This window comes from Netta rufina, assembly GCF_964035555.1.
Source record: "Netta rufina genome assembly, chromosome: 2".
In the NCBI taxonomy this organism is placed as follows: Eukaryota; Metazoa; Chordata; class Aves; order Anseriformes; family Anatidae; genus Netta; species Netta rufina.
In genome coordinates this window covers 20,006,119-20,025,413 of record NC_140124.1, presented here as the reverse complement: position 1 = coordinate 20,025,413, position 19,295 = coordinate 20,006,119, and the positions used below count along the sequence as shown (strand labels likewise).

The 19,295-nt window shown below is 36.5% G+C and overlaps 1 protein-coding gene across 1 annotated transcript in view; it reads right to left on the bottom strand.

Moving 5' to 3' along the window:
* Positions 1–2,693: 2,693 nt before the first annotated feature.
* LOC311222510 (LIM zinc-binding domain-containing Nebulette) overlaps positions 2,694–19,295 on the bottom strand; it is a 256,423-nt gene continuing 239,821 nt past the window's right edge. Inside the window, exons 6-7 of the mRNA XM_084306842.1 lie at positions 13,454–13,569; positions 2,694–7,617 (exon numbers count right to left, since the gene is read on the bottom strand). Coding sequence (XP_084162968.1) covers positions 7,441–7,617; positions 13,454–13,569 — 293 coding nt within the window. The 3' untranslated portion in view covers positions 2,694–7,440. The remainder of the gene's footprint in view (positions 7,618–13,453; positions 13,570–19,295) is intronic.

Here is a 19,295-nt window from a genome sequence, read left to right as displayed (position 1 = left end):
GCTGAGCTCAGAAGAATAAAAGAACCTGAAGCAATGGGACAATGAAAGCACAGTCAAGAGGACTCTTCACAGAGAATTGTTAATAGCTGAGCCAACAGAAAATTAACGCCCTTTAGGGTAAATGGGCTTGTGTTGACCCTCTGTTCAAAAATCTTGACAGGAGAACAGTTAGCTGAATCATTCTAAAATTTTGATCCTGAGTGCAGAAACTATAGACACCAGAGAGTGGTCTAACGGCCTGACTGGAGAAGCCCCAAGCCCACTGGGTTTGGTGACAGAGATATCAGAGCCTGGCTGAAAGAAGAGGAGGCAAAAGGCCAAGAGGCACAGTGACGCCAATGTACAACTGCTGGGGGAGAAGGGGAGAATTGGGAGATGAGTGCCAAATGTTGTTCTGATGATCTGGCACATCCATGGGCTCAGACAACTGCTGTTGAACACAGGCATTTTTCAAGCAATTTAAATTCTTCATAGCGCTTTAAGAAGCCTCTTAAAAATAGGTCCTAGTTTGCCACTAGGTCCTGGCAAAGCTGTTGTCCATAGCAATAGAGTCCTGGAGGCTGTAATTTATGGCTTGAATTGAAGAACAATCACAAAGGATGTCTTTTTTTTTTTTTTTTTTTTTTTGTGAAATAATTGAGAATCACTATTTATATGCCAAGTAGGATTTTAAGAGCCAGATGTTAATGCCTGGAGAAAATTGTATATGTCTCTTTGCAAACATGAGTGGTTCAAGCCACAAGTCAGTAAGAACAGCACTCTCCATCCACAGATTTTATCAGTAGAAGGCAGGTGAGAAAAAAAAAAAAAAAAAAAAAAAAAGTTAAAATATATAGAAATAAAACAGTAAAGGACTGCTTAGACCCTGTTTAGGGCATAGCAGATAGATACGAATCTCCAGTTTCTGCTGTCTCTGTAAAACAAGTCCCCAGCATGTAGCACATTATGCAGTTTCATCTTTGTGGAGCAGGTGAACTCTGTAGCACATCACCTCATCCTGGTACTTACATAGTTCAGAGTTAGGAACTTGTTGCAGTGCTACAGGGCTCAGTTTTCTGACTGATTTCCTCCACTGGGGCATGAGAACATGTGTTTTAAACCATCTGACAATACATTATCTGTGCTATCTGAACTCTCATGTTCTGGAAGAATAGATTTGCCCTTACAAATACTCCAATGACTGGCCTTCAACTGATGTTAAGATTAATTGCTCAAAAGCTGGAGTAGGTATCTGCACACTACACCATGGTCATTTTATCATGAGTGCATCAGGCAACCGTTCCCTGAACACAAAAAACTCTGTAAAATTATCTTACATTTGTAAATTGAAACAGAGAAAAGCAAAGGCCATGTTCCAAGAGCAGAAATTAGGACATGTTAAAAGCAATGACAGCTGGTAACTCAGCCTGTCCAGTAAACAGTGTGGCAGGTCTCCACAGAACCTTCAAGAGCCAGTACATAGATCTTTTTGATAATGATATACTATGGGATTAGTAAAGACAGAAGAAAACTTTTCCACTTCAGTCATTTGTTAGATTTGACATTGCTACTGAAGGACACAGTCCTTTCAGATGCTGAACAAATGTGACTCCTAGTGACTTAACATCAGTGGTTCAAAGGAGAACCTTCATCTAAAACACATATTTAGGTAAGAGAGAAAAAAAAATATCTAGTACTCCAGTTGCTCTAGCAGATTATGGGGGGATTTACAAATAAAACATGTTCTGAATGCTTGATGTCCATTTTAGCAGCTCTTAAATCTTTTTTTCTTATTGAAAACTGCTGTTTGCTGCAGTCTATATAAAGGCTGGATTTTGCCATACAGGAGGCATTTCAATTTATAAAAGCATCTCAGAATATGGAATCAAAGCTCTGTAATTAGTTAAATTTCATAGGAAGTGCTAACATGTATTTCCTAAAGAGAAAATTAGTGTAGTAGCAAGTGTGTGTCACTTACCTAGTGTGAATTCACCTGCTTCATTTATGTGTCATTTGTCCTCATTTATTTTTAACAGCCTTCTTCAAACTAACACTTGACAAAAGGTAAAAGATGTGAGTGCAGTACACTGAGATGTGCACTTAGCTGAAATGAATAAAACATGTCAAGCAAAAAGTCTTCTTCAACTGTTTCTGGTGGAGCTGTTCCAAAATTCTTCTCAATTTTAACTTAAACTTTCTTACAATTTTGGAAAAATAATTTAGGCATGTAAGAGAATAAAGATGTCCCAAGAACCATATGGGTATATACAGTTGTATTTAAGAGGCCAACAATGTGATTTGTTTTCAATAGTGTTGCTAATCACCTAATCAAATGCCCATTCAAAGATCAGCAAACCAGTATCAGTCAAATCAGTGGACCTTATTCACTTACTAGCCTTCTTTATTTAAACAAAACAAGGGACATGTAACTTGCTGTTCTAATGAAGGGTTACAGACACAGACTGAAAAAGGCAAAGTAACCTGGAAGAGAGTGCATTTCTGAAATAAACTGCTGCTTTAACAAACCATTTCTTGAGATCGAGCTTGAAAAATAATAGGGCTATATATTCCACTTAAGTTTGAAAATTCAAAGCATCGTTAGCTAAAACAATATACAACTTTGGTAGTTTTTTTTAATGGGAATGATAGCTTTGAAGAGCATTGTTCATGAATATAATACATACATAATGCTGGGTTTAATATTTTATTTGAATGACGTTCAATGTTACGCAAAATAAATTTTTATGTTACATCCACTGTGACATCAACTAAAATGTGAACTAGTTTGCATAGGTTAGTACTTTGGGCAGCATGATGTTGCTCTAGTCCACCAAGGCTTAAATATTCACAGTGTAGAGGAAGAAACAGGAATTAAAGCATTTCTACTAAAATATATTTTAATAGCTGGTGTTAACTTTCTGCATAACAAAAGCCAAATTAAGATGATACATCATATGATCCAAGAGTAAGTATATCTGTCCTTTGAAAAACAATTGTTACCTTCAGAACTGTATACTCCCAAATACAATACAGTTTTACAAAATAACTAAAACTTTACACACTTGAAAGCAAACATAAGCCAAACTGCACAGCGGTTCATTTTTGCTTTTTATGTCACACTGCAAAAACCAACAGCTGAGAGGTTTTCCACATCATGCTAATCAATGTCAACACAGTCATTGTTGTCTTCCAATGGTCTAGCAATTTCTAATAGTACTATTAAATACACATGATTGAAATGCTACAGTATAGCTTATTTTCCCCCCTAAAATAATAATAATTAAACAAATGTCAACAACAACTGGATTACAACTTAAGTACAATATGCAAATTCTATTTATCAGACACAAGAAGCATATGAAATTTCTTTGAATATACTGTTGTAGTGCAGGCAGTTTAGGAAATATAGCTTTCAGGTTTTCCTTCAAAAGGAATGAAGGGGTTCCTATGGCATAAAGCTGGAGAAAATCACTAAAGCACTGCAAAATGGTTTGCTCTTCTACAGCTCACCAGTACTTTGCATTTGCCAGCACATCAGTTTGGAGATCTTTCAACAGCATCTTTTGTCTGTTGCAGTATATTATTTAAACATTTACTAACTAAAGCTTATTCTGTATTTTAAATGGAGTATTAATCAACATAATTAAAATCTAACATTTTATACCCTGTACCACTTTCTGCCAAAGACTTCCATATTTGTCATTTCTTTTTCATTGTACAAGATGACATGCCATCACTGTACAATAAAAACTAAAATTATTACCTTTCCCAAGTATTGGAGACCTTTCATATCCCCGAGGAACACTCAGTAGGGACACATTTGTCACAAATACAATCCATGGGAGGTGATTCTCTGTCAAATCCCAATCTGCTGAAGTGGTTTATGGTATGTCAAATGTAATCAAGAAAACCCTGTTTCATCAAGATTAAATGCTAATGTTCCATAATGAAAAATTACAAACTGCAGTATCTGTAAGTAGCTTTGTTTAGAAAATGAAGATTAGCCAGGCAAGAAAGAGTAATGAAAAGCAAGGCACCCATTTGTTCTTGTGTATATGTATGAATATGCTCTATGTAGTTTTCTATACTTATATTTAAATATACGTAAGAACAATAGCACATCATAATTTCTTTGTTTCTAAAATGCTTGACATGGGAATGTGTGAACTTCCAGCCTGAACTTTGGAACATCTTGGGAAATCTGTCTCCTTCAAGGTCTGTCCCTTTCCCCACGGAAAAAAAAAAAAAAAAAGTGTTTACAGGAGTAAAGTATAGTGAGGGAACAGGCTGTGTTAAAAAAGGAATATACATTTTTAAAGTGACAGGACAGCATACAACATCTGTTCACCCCTTCACACAACCGATGCTCCAACATATGCCTTGTGAAACCTGCACTTGTCCAAATTGGTTGCTGACCTACTCTGCCTATATTACAAATTTTAGATTTTATAAAACATTTTGAAAATTGCACTCTGGTAATATTGGGCCTTTGAAAGCACTGCTTAGAACAAATTTTCCCAGTGAGAATAAATAAAGTCTGTTTTACATTAAAGATGATGAAACATTCCAAAAGAGCAAGAATTACTAAGCACATACAACATAAAAAACCTGACTACATAAATGAGTAACTTAAAACAGATCCTAATAATTCTGCTGACATACCATTTTCATCAGAAATACAATTCATATGCTTTGTTTTCTTGACCTTTTTTATTTTGCAAATTGCTTTAGGTGCTTTGCCAGGTTACTGAATATTCAAAATTCATAAAGGAAATTTTATTTCCATTGTTTAGCTCCACTGAGATCAAATATTCATTTTCTGATTTACTTTTCACTATACATTCAGGACTGGAAGTCTGACGTAGGAAGAACACTGGTGTATTTATAGGTTGAAAGTTTCTTTTTTTGTAAGTCACTAAAAATTGCAACTTCATGCAATTTATCTGTTCCCTACTTTCCTTTCCAGTCAGTTTGTTAGCAAACTGACAACTTGCTTTTATTGTTGTCAGCATTACAGAGCTAATAGAGCAGCACAGCAGCAAGTGATATCCAATTCTGCCTCAGGCATCATCAGAAAAATTTGCCAACCACCATAAGATGGGATTCCTCTCTCTGCTGTTGATGGCTGGTGATGAAAACCAATGCAGAGGAAGACTGCTTTTTCGAGAGCTTCTAGCTGAGCCTACCATATCAGCCTTTTGAAAAAGCCATTTGACTTGCAAAGCTAGCTAATTTAATGTGGAAGTAACCAGTAATGCATAAGGGTCTGTTACAGCCTTCATTTTTCAAGAATTTTAAATGACAGCAATGTGACCCATACAGATTGCACATTTACAGAATCACATTCCTAGTTGTAAACCACATTTTTTGAAGTTAGATGCTCCTGGTCAGCTTTAGCCTTGAAATTAGGCAGCAGACAAGAAAGCAACACAATTCCACAAACATAGACTTTTTTTTTTTCTTTTTTTTTAATGCAGTCATTCTATCCTCTGTTTGGCAGCCTGGAACCTGCCCTTTGTTAAGAACAGGGAAAGAAAAGCATTAAGCTCTCCAATTCCTAACAATATTCAGAAATAGAACTAGGAAGCGTTTGTACTGACAGATTTCAGTTGCAAATTTCAGATGTGATAGAGCCACATTGCCTTCTTTGTTGTTTAAAGACATACTATACTGCAGGCTTGCTTATTTTGTGAAATAAAAAATATTAAATTATCCATAAACTCTACATTTAGTTCTGCTTTTAAAATTTCAGACATAAAAGAATGCCAGTGTAGAATCAATATTCTGACAGCTATTCCAAAATTAAATTCTCTATCACATAGCTGAACACCAGAAGTTATACCATCAGCAAACACACTTTTTTCCTTACTCTTATATGCATCCTTATGAGTAAGTTCCCACATGGATCTTTTACTCTCTTTTCCTTCTCCCCAGAGTTTCACCCTGGGAGGGAACACGGCACACTCCTGGCATCGCAATAAAGCAAAAAGAATTCCCTTGTGACTCAGGCCTGCTCAACTAGTCCCTCACAGGTCCATTAGGTCACCAATTATTTGATCTCCTTCTCTCAGCCTCACTGACAAAGACCTGGATCCTGTACTTCGGATCATAAGTTCATGGGCACCAAAGAGCACATGTGAAAGTTTGTCAGCAAAATATTGTTACTGTTTTCTACACATGGCTAACCTGAAGCGTGATGGAAGAGAATACGTTGGACTTTTGTTTGGTTAGTTCTGCTTTCAGTGTCAGTTATGAAAAACAATAAATCAGTTTAAAAATATATATATTTCTCCTTCATTAATCATTTTGTAAACGTACAACTCACTGTTGAATCGCCAACATTTTTGAGGAAACAGAAGCAATAGGCCACTGAGCTGAAATGCACTACAATAACCAGAGCTCTTCTCCACCCTTCAATGGAGGTGCAAATATTTCTGCAGCAGGGGTAGGTGCATTAGCTCATCAGTAAAGCAGCCATTAAGCGAGTTACTTGTGAAAAGATGGAGGGTTGTGACTGCACACTTTGTGTGACTGCACAGCACTGGGGCCTCACACAGGCTATTTACAGCAGTACAGGGGAAAGTAAAGGAATATGAAGTATTGGTCATACATTTCCCTAGTGGAAATTTCTACTTAAATGCTAAGTAGTTTTAGAAGGAAACAGAAGAGCTGACCGTTTTTATACTCTAGATAGTCTCTGCAAGGAATTTTCTGTGGAAAAGATACTGAAGAACCATGAAGCCAGGCATGGACCTAACTGATGGACTGGGATGCAAGCAAAGCTGATAGAAGAGGTCACGGTTGTGATTAAAAGAAAATGGATAATCCAGAAAAAAATGTGGGCAAGGAAGAGTCGGCAAAGTTTTGCTGTCAAAACAGACCTTTCTTATTGTAAGGCTGTTGGGCAGTAGTGTTTTTTTGTTTGTTTGTTTTACAAATATATTACTTGTCATTATTTCAAATGATTGAATTTTCTACCCAACATTTTTATTAGGACACTAACTTCTCAAACATTAAACATCTCCCTAATAATCTGAAGATGTAATCAAATTCAGTGTGTTAACCTCCTTTGACTTCAGAGTGCCAGACGAAATGAATCAATTTCGTGGTTACTATAAAGAGAAATAACCTCTGAGATGTAGAGAGAAGCTATTTCCCCTTTACAGCTAATTGACCAAAATCTTTATAAGATTAGCAGCACCAGGCTTCGATATAAGTTTTGTGTTCCTTTCTTTTTTTTTCTTTTTTTTTTAAGGGAGCACTATTATAAGCAATGCTGTTTTCAAAGCTCTAAGCTTCTTGTTTATTTGTCTTTACTTTAAAAGACTCTAAATGAGAATGCAGACTGTTATAGCAGTGATAAAGTAATGAGCATGTGGTCTTAAAAGATTCTTCTGACTTTTTCTAAAAGGTTAGATTTTGAGTAAATCATAATAAACCTCAAAGAACTAGAGACAAAAGTTAGTTAACAAACTCAATATAATTTGCTGGAAGCATTCCTGTTTTCCCAGTTCTCTGAACAGTACCATACATCCAGCCATCATCAATTGGTTGCACATTGATGATATAGTCACCATCCCTGAAGGAAACTTCGTCTTCATCTTGAGCACTGTAGTCATACATAGCTCTGTATGTTCTCTGTTGAAGGAAAGAAAACAAGGTTGTAAAGTCTCCGGCCTAAGCAGAAATACTTTCTTTCTCGTCTTTGCTCAGAAAAGAAGAGCTGTATTAAATATATATGTATATATATTTAAAAAATAAATAATAAAATTAAATTAAATTAAATTAAATTAAATTAAAAAGGAGCAAGGCAGAGAGAGAAATCATAGAAGTTACCTGTTGAAAAGAAACAATATACTACCTCCTGCCCTGACAAATAGTCAATTAATATAATCCCTTTTTCTGAGTACCAAAATAATTTGTGAAACTACATCATTCAAAGTCTTCATACAAACAGATTTCACACTATTCACTGTCTCTTGAAATATTCCAGCTGTTGTTTCCTGCATACACTAGTAACAGTTCATTATGTCCTGCCATAGCTAGCTGTATTTCTGCAGCCCATTTGCATGATTCCCAAACAGCTTCTCCTATGTCTTCACTACAGAAAAGAAATGTGGCTTTCATCCAGTTCATTAGCTTTGCCTTCTCTTTGAAAGTCCTTCATCTCATTAGGATCTGCAGGAGCAGGGGGACTGGAGAGAGCTGCCATCCGTGGGGGACCCGTGTTGGAGCAGTTTGCTCCTGGGGGATGGACCCCGTGGTACGGAGCCATGTGGGAGCAGTTCTTGAAGAGCTGCTGCCTCTGGGCAGCCCCCACAGAATCAGTTTGGGAAGGACAGCATCCTGTGGGAGGGACCCCACGTGGAGATGGGTCATACAGACTGACCACAGCTCCCATTCCCTGTTCCCCTGCACCACTCAGGTGGAGAAGGTAGAAGAGGGTAGATGGAAGAAGATGTTTTTAGTTTGCTTTTACTTTCTCACTGCTCTAGCCTGTTAATAATAGGTAATGAAGTATATTAATCTCCCTATGTTCCGTCTGTTTTGCCTGTGACAATAACTGTTGAGTGATTTCCCTGTCCTTATCTCAACCCTTGAGTCTTTTCCATCATGTTTTCTCCCCTTTTCTCTTTGTGGGGGGGAAGTGAAAGAGCAGTTGTGGTGGAGTTCAGCAGCCCAGCTAGGTAAAACCACCACATACCCTAAATTAAGAATGATGAATATAACATTATCTAATGAAAACAAGACTCAAAAAGATTTCAAGAAGCCTACAATTTATTTTTTTTTTTTTTACAAATACTCACTTTTGCATATTCAGATAAAAGATTAACCTAAACAGAACAAGAAGGCCTGTCATTAGCTAAGGTAAATGATTCTACACTTCTGTCAGCTGTAGGCAAAGACTTCCATTTTCTTTCTAAATAGATAATGTATTTCCACTCAAAACTAACAAAATGCTACCATTTACTGGTATTCAAAGTGGCTTTTCTAACCCATTGGAAACCCTTCCTTTCTTAATAGCAGAACAAAACTTTCTAAATTCCCAAGAGTGCTTTCTTTCCCATGTATCTAGACAGAATTCAAGAGTAATTCAAGCATCACTGATAATAACCAACTGCCCTATAAGCTCCTTCTTGTATGTCATCATATATGCTGGTTGTTTGTTTGTTTGTTTCTGGCAAAGTGATTTAAAGAGTAAAATGTTTAAAAAGAAAAAAAAGAAAAAAGAAAGTTAGTGTTTGAGTTAATGTCTAGTACAACTGTACAAATCTTTTAAGAGAGAGCAAGGTTTGGTCTGCTTCCTACCTGAGGAAAATTACTCTGGATTCATTTTAGTTCCATCTCATATATGTGTATTTTGAGTTTTTTGGTTTTTTTAATCAAATCATCTCCAGAAACAATGGAAATACCCCCACACACAGTGAGTCATTTATCACACTTAGGTTATTTGGGGTTATTTAACCCAAACACAACAAGACAACTCATTATAACTGCTTCCATGCTAGAAAATACACTTTAGGTCTCGATTCTGGCTTTATCATTGGTAAAACAGATTAAACACTAGAGAAATCAACTTTTGGTTAAACACTGTAGACCACTTCCTTGCCTGACAAGTCTACTCTATAAATACATTTCTATCTTACTCTGTACAACTGTTCTTTGCTATGCCTTGTAATATTGCTGCCCTACAGCTTATGTCCAAGATAGACCTTAAGCCTGAGTTATGTGGTTTCTTGGTAGTTCTTTCATATCTTCCAAGGGTTCATGGAAGATGATGAAAGAAAGCACCATTGCATATGCAATGCATCAAAGGAAACAGTTGGAGGGTTCTATCACCGCTAAAAATTCCTTAAAGATTCACAAACCAGAAAACTAGTGGTCAGAAACCCTAGGGAATGGTCTCTGCCTTTGAGAACCTTGGGAATGGTCTCTGCCTTTGAGAACCTTATTTTTTCCAACTATTTCCACTGATCTCTCCACTGAGCCTTGAAATTAACTCCAAAAACAGTGAAAGATACGCTATTATAATGAGCTCAGCAGCAGTTAGTCCTTTAAGCAGTTTGTTTCCAAAAAAAAAAAAAATTCATTTAATATAAATGGTAATAAGTCCATGCCTGGCATAAGCCAAGGAATGGATTTTCCCCTGAGCCATGCTTATAAGCCTCCTTTGAATGAAGGAAGAATGGAGAAGAGGTTAAATGTATTATTAGGCTAACATATATTGGAAGAAAACTAAGAAGTTTTTGCTCAACCAGAAGAATGCTCAGTCATTCTTAGAACATCGTGGTACATACTACTACTGTCTCCTTTATGGCGGCAAAGTTGTAGAGTTGAGCTGGCAATTTCAAACTTAAAAAAAAAAAAAAAAAAAATTATTAGGGCCCTAAATGCTGCCGTGGAACCTAAATTTATGGCCTTAACACCTAATTAGGTGCTAAATGGCTGTCAGGAGAAATCTCCATAATAATCCCGTTAGCTTTTAATGCCTAATTATCACTTCAGAATGTAGTCTGGGCTATATAATTGAGAATTACAATGCTTAAAGGACTCAAAGCACGGATTTTTAAAATGTATTTTAGTGAATCATTCCTCTGTCAGTAGTGAGTTTAGCAGGTCTGAGAGCACAAGAGGGTATAAGAAAAGGTTGGGGGTTTGTAAAACAGTCAAATATGCCCTTAATTCCTACTTCCTCAAAGGTCTATCTTGTATCTACTGCTTAGAAAAGAGCATAAGCCTCGTGCATATGAAGTACCAAAGTTGAGCTGTCATATTCCCAGCTCCTCAGCCAGATGTGAGCTGACAGATGCATATTTCCAGTTCATCCATCAGTTTATGCTTATCCTCTGGATCTGTCCTTGCAAGGAGAAGTACCTGTTGCAGCATCCTTCACATAGAGCAGCTATCAAAGAAAGCCAACTTGCAACCCGGGTTTTGTTTTCCTAACACTTTTATCTACATTAAGGCTTCAGAACACCCTGTTATTTTCCAAAGAGGCCAACACAGCCTGTACGAAGCCTTCAGGGGGCTGTTATAAAACATCCTGTATACTGAGCAACAGTTTAACCCAGACCATTTTGCTTATTAGCTTTTGCTGACTTCCTATAATCAGAAATAATGTAATTCATTCAGGAAAAAAAATCTACTCAAAAACTGTGCTAAGATCATGCCTGATACAAAACACCGTTCAAAATTAAGTAGCCAATAAATAAAACAAATAGAAATTAGAAGCTTTCTATTTCCCACTATAGGAAATTAGTAGGTACGATTGTAATATAATTATGTCTTTTGGAGACCCTTATTTGTTAACAATGCAACAAATGGTCTGAAAGGAGCAGGTTTTACTACAGCAGCTACCTCTTCAGTCATCCCTACCCTAATATATCCCATGAGATCCTAATCATTCTCACCCTGGAGAAGTTTCAGCCAAACTGAGACACTGATGTGTGACCATCACTTTCATTGCTTTTAGACAAGTCTCAAAATCCACCTGTGCTCTGAAACCAGTATTCAGGCTGTCACTTCTTTCCCTCCAGTCTCTTCACCCTCTTATTTTTTTCTCTTTTTTCTTTCTTCCCTCAGGCTGGCTTATCCAGACCATGCTGCATCTCTGGCAGTACTGCTACAAGCCCAGGACCAACCAGTAAACTGAAAGAAATGAACCTAACACTGCACAAGTCTATCAGATCTCTAAGGACACATCCACACTGGATTTGAAAAGCACTGTAAGGCTACCTTCTTCAGTCTGCACAAATCACTACACTTATGCATATCCCCAAACAGGGGATCCCCACAGCATGCTCTGAGACTCCCTTGTACTGGCCTAGCAGCTGAGGGTAACACACCCTGCACACCTGGACAAGCTGCACAGGCTAAAGAAAAGACTTTTGATGTCAAGGCAGAAAGACAAGGGAGCATGCCACGTTTATAGCTGTGTCAAAAAGGCCTCTTCTGGAGCACAGTTGTCACTACAGGGAGGGTGACTGTCTTAAGTATTTGTCTTGTGATGTGTCACAAGGAATAGTGGCCTTCCACCTGCCCACATAGTGACGAAGACTGCTAAGTGGATTTCTAGATTTTTCAGGTATCTCCATTCTCTATATGCTGCATTTGAAGGCTGTTTCCTTTGCTTCCCACTCACTTGAAAGTCTGCTGGCAAAGCCCAGGCTCTCATCTCAACAACTTTTTTGACTCTGGCCCTTTTGGAAAGCAGCCAGCTCCCCAAGTGCCTTGAGATATCCTTGGAAATGAATGGCGGATTCCAGTACCAGCCACCTCATGGTTGTCATGCAGGTAGGTATCCAAAGAGTTTCCCAGGTTATTGGCTCACCTAAAGATGCAGTCATCTGGATCCCCTGCTCTTAAACAGCAACTTTTACAATATAAAATAGCATGGAGTCTTAAATAAAAATACAGTTTCTAGCCAATTTTGACTATTTTTTCAGTTCAACAAAAACTTCCTTTTTCTAGGAAGTTTTAGGTTTGGTTCAGAATTAAGTACTTCATCTCTAAACAAGGTGAAAGATGTAGGGAATATACATCCATTAAAAATAGTTCAGAATTCAAAATAAGTTGATACTTTTAAGATAAAAGGTGATGGGATCTGAGCTGCAAAATGTCTAGGCAGTGATACAATAACAAAAGTATGATAACCATATATAAGGAGTTCAAACAGAAAAAAGCTCAACACTCCCCCCAAAGCCTCCATTAAAAAATAAAATAAAATAAAATAAAATAAAATAAAATAAAATAAAATAAAATAAAATAAAATAAAATAAAATAAAATAAAATAAAATAAAATAAAATAAAATAAAATAAAATAAAATAAAAACTATTATAACCATGACCAGTTACTTTTAGCACTAAAAATTCACTCCAGTTCTATGTTCCCATCCACCGCAATCAGGAACTTCATGACTGTGGCCATTGTTTGATGATAAAGCTTCTCAATCTCCCAACAATGTAACTCAATTTGGATCAGACAAGTGTTTGTGTGACTTTTCTCTTGAATTGGAAAGGATCTAATAGAGTCTAAGCTAGTTTTATACAAGCTAAGATAAGTAATATGGACAGGCATAAAGTCTGCTAGTACAAAATCAACAAGTCAAAAAAAATTAAACAAATTTAAAGCAACAGAGTGATCATAAGAGATTTTCATCCTGTACTAGGATCCCAATTTCGTCACACAGTATATCATCAAAGCTCACCCTGTGAAATAGTATCCGAGCATTTACTACTATTAGCGGGTGGAAGATGCAGCTATTTTTCTGCCTTCCGGAGATCATAAATATATTTTTATGATACATTCTGACATAAAAGCTCTTGCCAGTGCCTTTTCATACATTAGGACTACCATTTACAATTAGGACAGTCAAATAGACCAACTGTAAAACTCAAGGAGACCATTTACTCATATTTAGGAGATTTCACAATTGCTGATGATGTTGCTTGCCAAATGAAATCCAATACTCACCAGGCCTGCTGAATGAGGCTGTGAATGCATTGACCTCATGGATGACATACTGGTCTGGTGCATGTATCCATATCCTTGGGACTGGCTTTGCTGATAGGCCCCAGGGAGAACAGGGGCTGTGTGTTAAAGAAATATAGAGACATTAATGGAAATTTCAAAATAAAAAATATTTTTTAAAAGTCCTTATCCAGCAATCTGTAGAACCTGTAGATTATTTCCTTCATAAATAACAATTTCTCAGTATGAAATAGTTAAGAATTATTCCCATATACAACATAAGGCTGAATTAAGTTGAATTATACATTAATGTAGCCAAAGTTAGAGCAATATATCTCCAAATGCTATCAAGGTTAGTTGGAAGGAAAGCTTAATATGCTTTAAGGAATCCAACCATAGAAAGGCATACTAAAGCTTGAGACACCACTAGCTGAATTTTGATACTGTCATTGACAACGCACTAAGTATCATGTGCCATAAACTGCCATTTTTCAAGGAAAGATTGATGAAAAAAGCTTTATATTAGTACACATTTGAAATGCTTCAACATACATTCTCCACGATTAGTTCCTAACTCATTGCAAACTAACTCTTATGTATTGGGCTACAAACAAAGACTGATTCACAGCAAGAGACAGGAATGTAAAAACATGAGTCCACAGTTGGGTTTCTTAGTTTATTCTGATTCCATCAACAATCTCAGCCAGATCTATGGTTATTTAAATCTTTCCAAGTCCACCTCTTTTACAGTTTGTCTTAACCACACAATTGCTCCCTCTCTTTCACACATGCTTTGTTCATATTAATTTTAACAATTCTATCAATTCTATTATCCATAGGTTGTTGATTAATAAGCTGACTTTTATTGTACCAAAAGCTGCTGAAAGAGTTAATACAACCAAGGACTCCCTAGATCTGTTGTTTGAAAGTATTAGCAACCCCATATCTGTTCAAGCATCCAAATTCAGCAACAGACCGAATTTAAAAAAAAATTGAACAAAAATCTCTGAGAAACAGAGCAGAGCATAGATGACTATTCACTATTTTCCCAGCAAGTCCAGGAAGCATTTTTAAAGCAAAATTAAGACTGAAGTGGTTTTCAAAATCTAATCATTAGAAGTTCAGTTACCTCATGTCTGTGCATGTGTTACAAAACATCAACCTGAGAATAAGGTTTTCCAGCTTGTATAGAGGTTATTAGCCCATCTCCACTGCTATTTACTATAATTTTACTAGTTCAACTGAAAATCTATATATTGTTAAGAAAATGCACCTCAACTGACACATCTTCAAGTGGTCCATTTAGCCTGTATTCTATTAACTTGTCTGACAAAAGCTGTCTTTTGCTTACAAGAGATGGAGCTCACACAGCCCATGGGTCAAAAACCTTCAAACACGGAGGCACTCAGCAGTCTGATGTTTTGTGAGAAATATCCCTTGGGCTTGCTGGGAAGCAAAGAAGCACTTCTGGAGCAGCCATCATACACTGATTCAAACGGGAGCAAAACTAATATAGCATTTAATGGGGTTCACAATGTATGGAAGGACCCAGGAATTGTTGAATGAACAAATACTTAAGAAGCAGGGGGGTAAAATATATATATATAACAAGTATTTATATTTGAAATAATAATGTTCTGTCCCTTTCTCCTTCTCAAGTGATCAGGACAATAGATACACATGGAAATGCATTACTGAGAAAATATTTGCTGAAATATTTCTGAAATAAAGGTCAGCCTTATGCTTTCAGCCAAGTGTTTTACCTAACCTGCTTTCCCAGCTAACCATATCATTGATTTCAACAAAGTTTTTTTCTAAAAACATCCATTAGTTAGCATATTGAAATGCACTATGTATGTAATTATGATTTGGGACATTATTTTTCACTCTACTACATTTTCAGAGATAAGTAATGCAGTATATTTAAATATTTTTTTTTTCTGATTTAGACAACATGTTGCAAACTATAGTAATGAATAGATTGCTTTGTTAAGTGAGTGAAATTAAAGTGATACACAGTCAGATGCAACACTGGAACATGATGAATAATGGATGTTTTAGAAGTGCCAAGTTCATTCTAATGACATATGAGTACAAAGACATTTTAAAGCAGTTTAATCATCAGAGAATTGCTGCTCGTTAACATGCTCACAGGATTATCATGCATTAAGTGAATAGTCCTAAGTAGTTCATCAACTAATTTATGTTTCAATGTTGTTACAAGGTATTTTTACATGACCAGATGTATTCCTTCATGAGAAAATAGAGAAAAACATAATTTAATCAAAGGTTCTGCGATCAAGCTAGAAAGAATATATTTTGCCTAATTCACTATCAGCATAAACATAGGTCACTTCACAGAAGCCAACAGAGCCTCATCTCCTCAAACCAGTAATAAATTGGTCATGTGGGTTCAAATCCAAGCACAGCTTGAACTTTTTAACTTCATAGGAAGAAGTATCTTAAGCAAGCACTGGCTGCTGATCAGTCAGCATCCTGCCTGCTCTGCAGTGACAAAGGGCTAGCAGCTTTTCCTTGGCAGGGACAGACACCCTGAGAATCCCTTTCGTCTTCGTAAAAGAAGTGAATGCACTGGTAGAAACCATTGACTCTTGATTCCTTCCCCACAAAACAGATCTTTCTTAATTCCTACCAATCATCCCTTGTCAGTGCAAGGCCAACTAATGGTCTCCTTCATTATGTACTCCAAATCGACGGGTTTATTTTGGAGAGGATAACCCCATGCCTCCCATCTTTGTGACAAATGTCAGCAGCGGTCTGAGATGTGCTTTTCTCTTTTGCAATCAGCTTCTCACAAAATGAGAGAATTCTGTCAAACTGTCTCAGAGAATCTGCAACAATTTTACCTGCAACAACAGAAAATGTAAGCCCAAGGGAGTAAAACATACCTTGTAAATCATTGAAAATTTTGGGACGCGTAAGAAACTAAAATTTTAGAAAAACTTCCTAGACAGAGAGAATGAATTTATAGGATTCCACAGCTTCACTAAGTATCTTTCAGTCTTTTATTTAGAGAGCATATATAAAATCAGTGTTGGAGACATTTGACTGAATAATTCCAACCTTTTTTTTTATTTCATTAAAAGAATACTATATTACTGGGGCTGTAAAAAAAATAAATGAATAAATAAATAAAAGATCAACAGTTTTTAACAAATTTTTTATGTTATCTATTTGGAAGACACTTTAGGAAGCACATACATGTAAATAAGCAGATCAGTGAAGAGAACAGATCTGAGCTGTGTTTTTAGTGACAAAGTGAGTTTGAACTCAAAGTGAGATAAAAATGATGAAGAAAAAAACAGTCTAAAAGTTTTTAATCATCATCGGCCATAGTTACCTGAAATCTTTTGGCTTAGACCAAAGTATAAAGTTCTATAGCATCACTGACTGCAGCAGCAGCAGCAAAAACAATGGCTTTAGTTAACCTAAGGGAATAATAAAACACAGTAGTGGAACATGAAATTCATTTAGCTGAAGCCAGATTTATTGGTGAGGGATCTGAGGGTTGACCATTGCTCCCAGAAGCACAGGTGGAAGTTTTTTCTTGTTGCATTAAGACTTTACCAGATGCATTCTGATGTACCAAAATTTTCTTTTTTTTTTTCTTGCTCCACTTATGAATAAAGCCAGATACTTATTTTAAATTATCTACTAGAAGGAATTTATCATATTTTGCTTACTATATCCTTATAGGCTTCCCCAGAGAAACAAGAGTGGAAAATGAATGAATTTGATAAAAGACAAACACAGAGAAGCCTCTGAAACAAGAAACATCAGAAACAGAAGAACCTGAAAGAATGATAGTTGGTATCAACATGCTGCAGCAGACAATGGGGTGTGACAAGCTTTAAGAATGACCATGAAAGAAAAAGGTCAGACTGTGGAAACAGGAAAGGAATAATCAAGAGAGCATTAAATAGCGACAAGGTTATATCTAAAAAAAAAAAAAAAAAAAAAAAGATTATGCTGAAAAGAACCATCATTTAAAGGGCAGGGTCCAAGATATATTTTACCAACACCATTCTTAAACTCTCTTGAATTCTTTTGTTCAGCAGAACTTTGATGATCCATGGTAAAACAATGTATCGCCTCTACTAACTACTGTATTTTTACCATTTACTACAGTACATGTCATTTACTGGACCATACGTGAAATAACTTCACTTATTCTTACAGACATTTTTTTAAGCATTTCTTTCACTTCATGTTTTGATGTTATATCTACTCATGGTTTCATTACCAAGGTAGAAAGCCTACAGAGAACTAAAACATTGCAACATTTCTTAATAACAGCAGCACAAGAGAGCAGAAAGCAAAAAGAAGGATCATGATTAATACTCATTTAATTTTTGTGTCTGTAGAGTTCCCAAGGAGCAGAAAAGTTGCAACAGAGACAGAATACGGCATTATCATATATCTGTGTGCTGATTAGCTCCCCTGAAACAGAAGAAGCTGCTGCTCCACGTATATTTAACTCCTTCCCATTTTGCCTTGATGCTTCCTTCTTTTCCACAGGTTGCCTCATCTACAGCAGCCCTCACGGTCTTCCTTTGGAAAGTCTGTCCCATAGCTATTAGTTCCTTGTTTCTTCTGTTCCTGCCTTAGAAATTATTCAGCTATGTCCCATGCAGCAGAAAACACTATCAAAGAAGTGAGGCAATCACGTGAGGAACTGTATGTGTACAGCACACTTCTGTGGTCCTTATGGATGCCCCACATGTGTATGTGAGTGGGAAAGTGCCCAAACTGCACAACTCCCCTGACCACAGTAATCTGTTATTGCTGCATTGAAGCTGGTGGATAATAACAATTGACACCTTCTAAAAGACTTCTCCAGAAAGTGTCACAGCAGTAACTTCAGTTCTCAGTATTTCATGGTGTTTTTTGTTGTTATTGTTGTTTCTATCACTTTTCCCAGACGTTGGCTGGTGCTCCCCATCATTAAAATATTTAAAGCGTTTTGGGTTACAATTTGTATTACCAATCATATCCTTGAACAAAGTAGTCTATTATCATCAGTTGGCAAAAATGGCATATTTCAATATATTTTCAACAGTTTCCACTTCTTTCCTGAATCTAACTGAATTCAGTGTTTCTAGCAACAGAATTACTTCCACAATAATGCACCTGACATCACTCAAGGTCTGATTCAGTTATCTTTACACTGAAGCAGTACTTCCCCTCTAGAGTTATCACATCAAAACTCTCAGCAAGACTTTTGATGAAAAGGTACTAATCAACTTGAGTAAGGACAGGAAAAATGAATGCCAGACAGATGTGGAGGAAAAAAAAAAAATAGTAGACTACATGAAAACAAACATTTATTTATATATATTTAAAGTTATAATATAAATATAAGCCATGGACAATATTATATGTAAGTAACAGGGACACAATTTCAAAAAGCTTTAAGTCAAAGAAACAAAAGTGGAACCAAAGTAATCACACAGTAGAAGAGAGCAAAACAACAATAAAGGCCATGATAGAATAATTAAGGTTGGAAGAGACTTGCAGAGGTAAAATAGTCTGTCCCCCTACCAAAATCAGGGCCAAATTTGAAGTTAGGTTAGGTGCTTAAGGCTTTGTCTGGTCAATTCTGAGTTCCAGATTAAGATTTCACTACCATTTTGGGGCAACCATCCACCCTGTAATTCCTCCTGTTTATTTCCCATGCTGTGTATATTGCTGTACAAGTTCTTGAGATGAGCTCAGCACAGCATTTTGGTAGCCTTACAAGCATCCTGAGAAACAGTTTTATGGAGAGATCTTAAGAAGCCTGTTGCCTTAACTCTGCAGAAGTTTACATCCTGCCAAAACATGA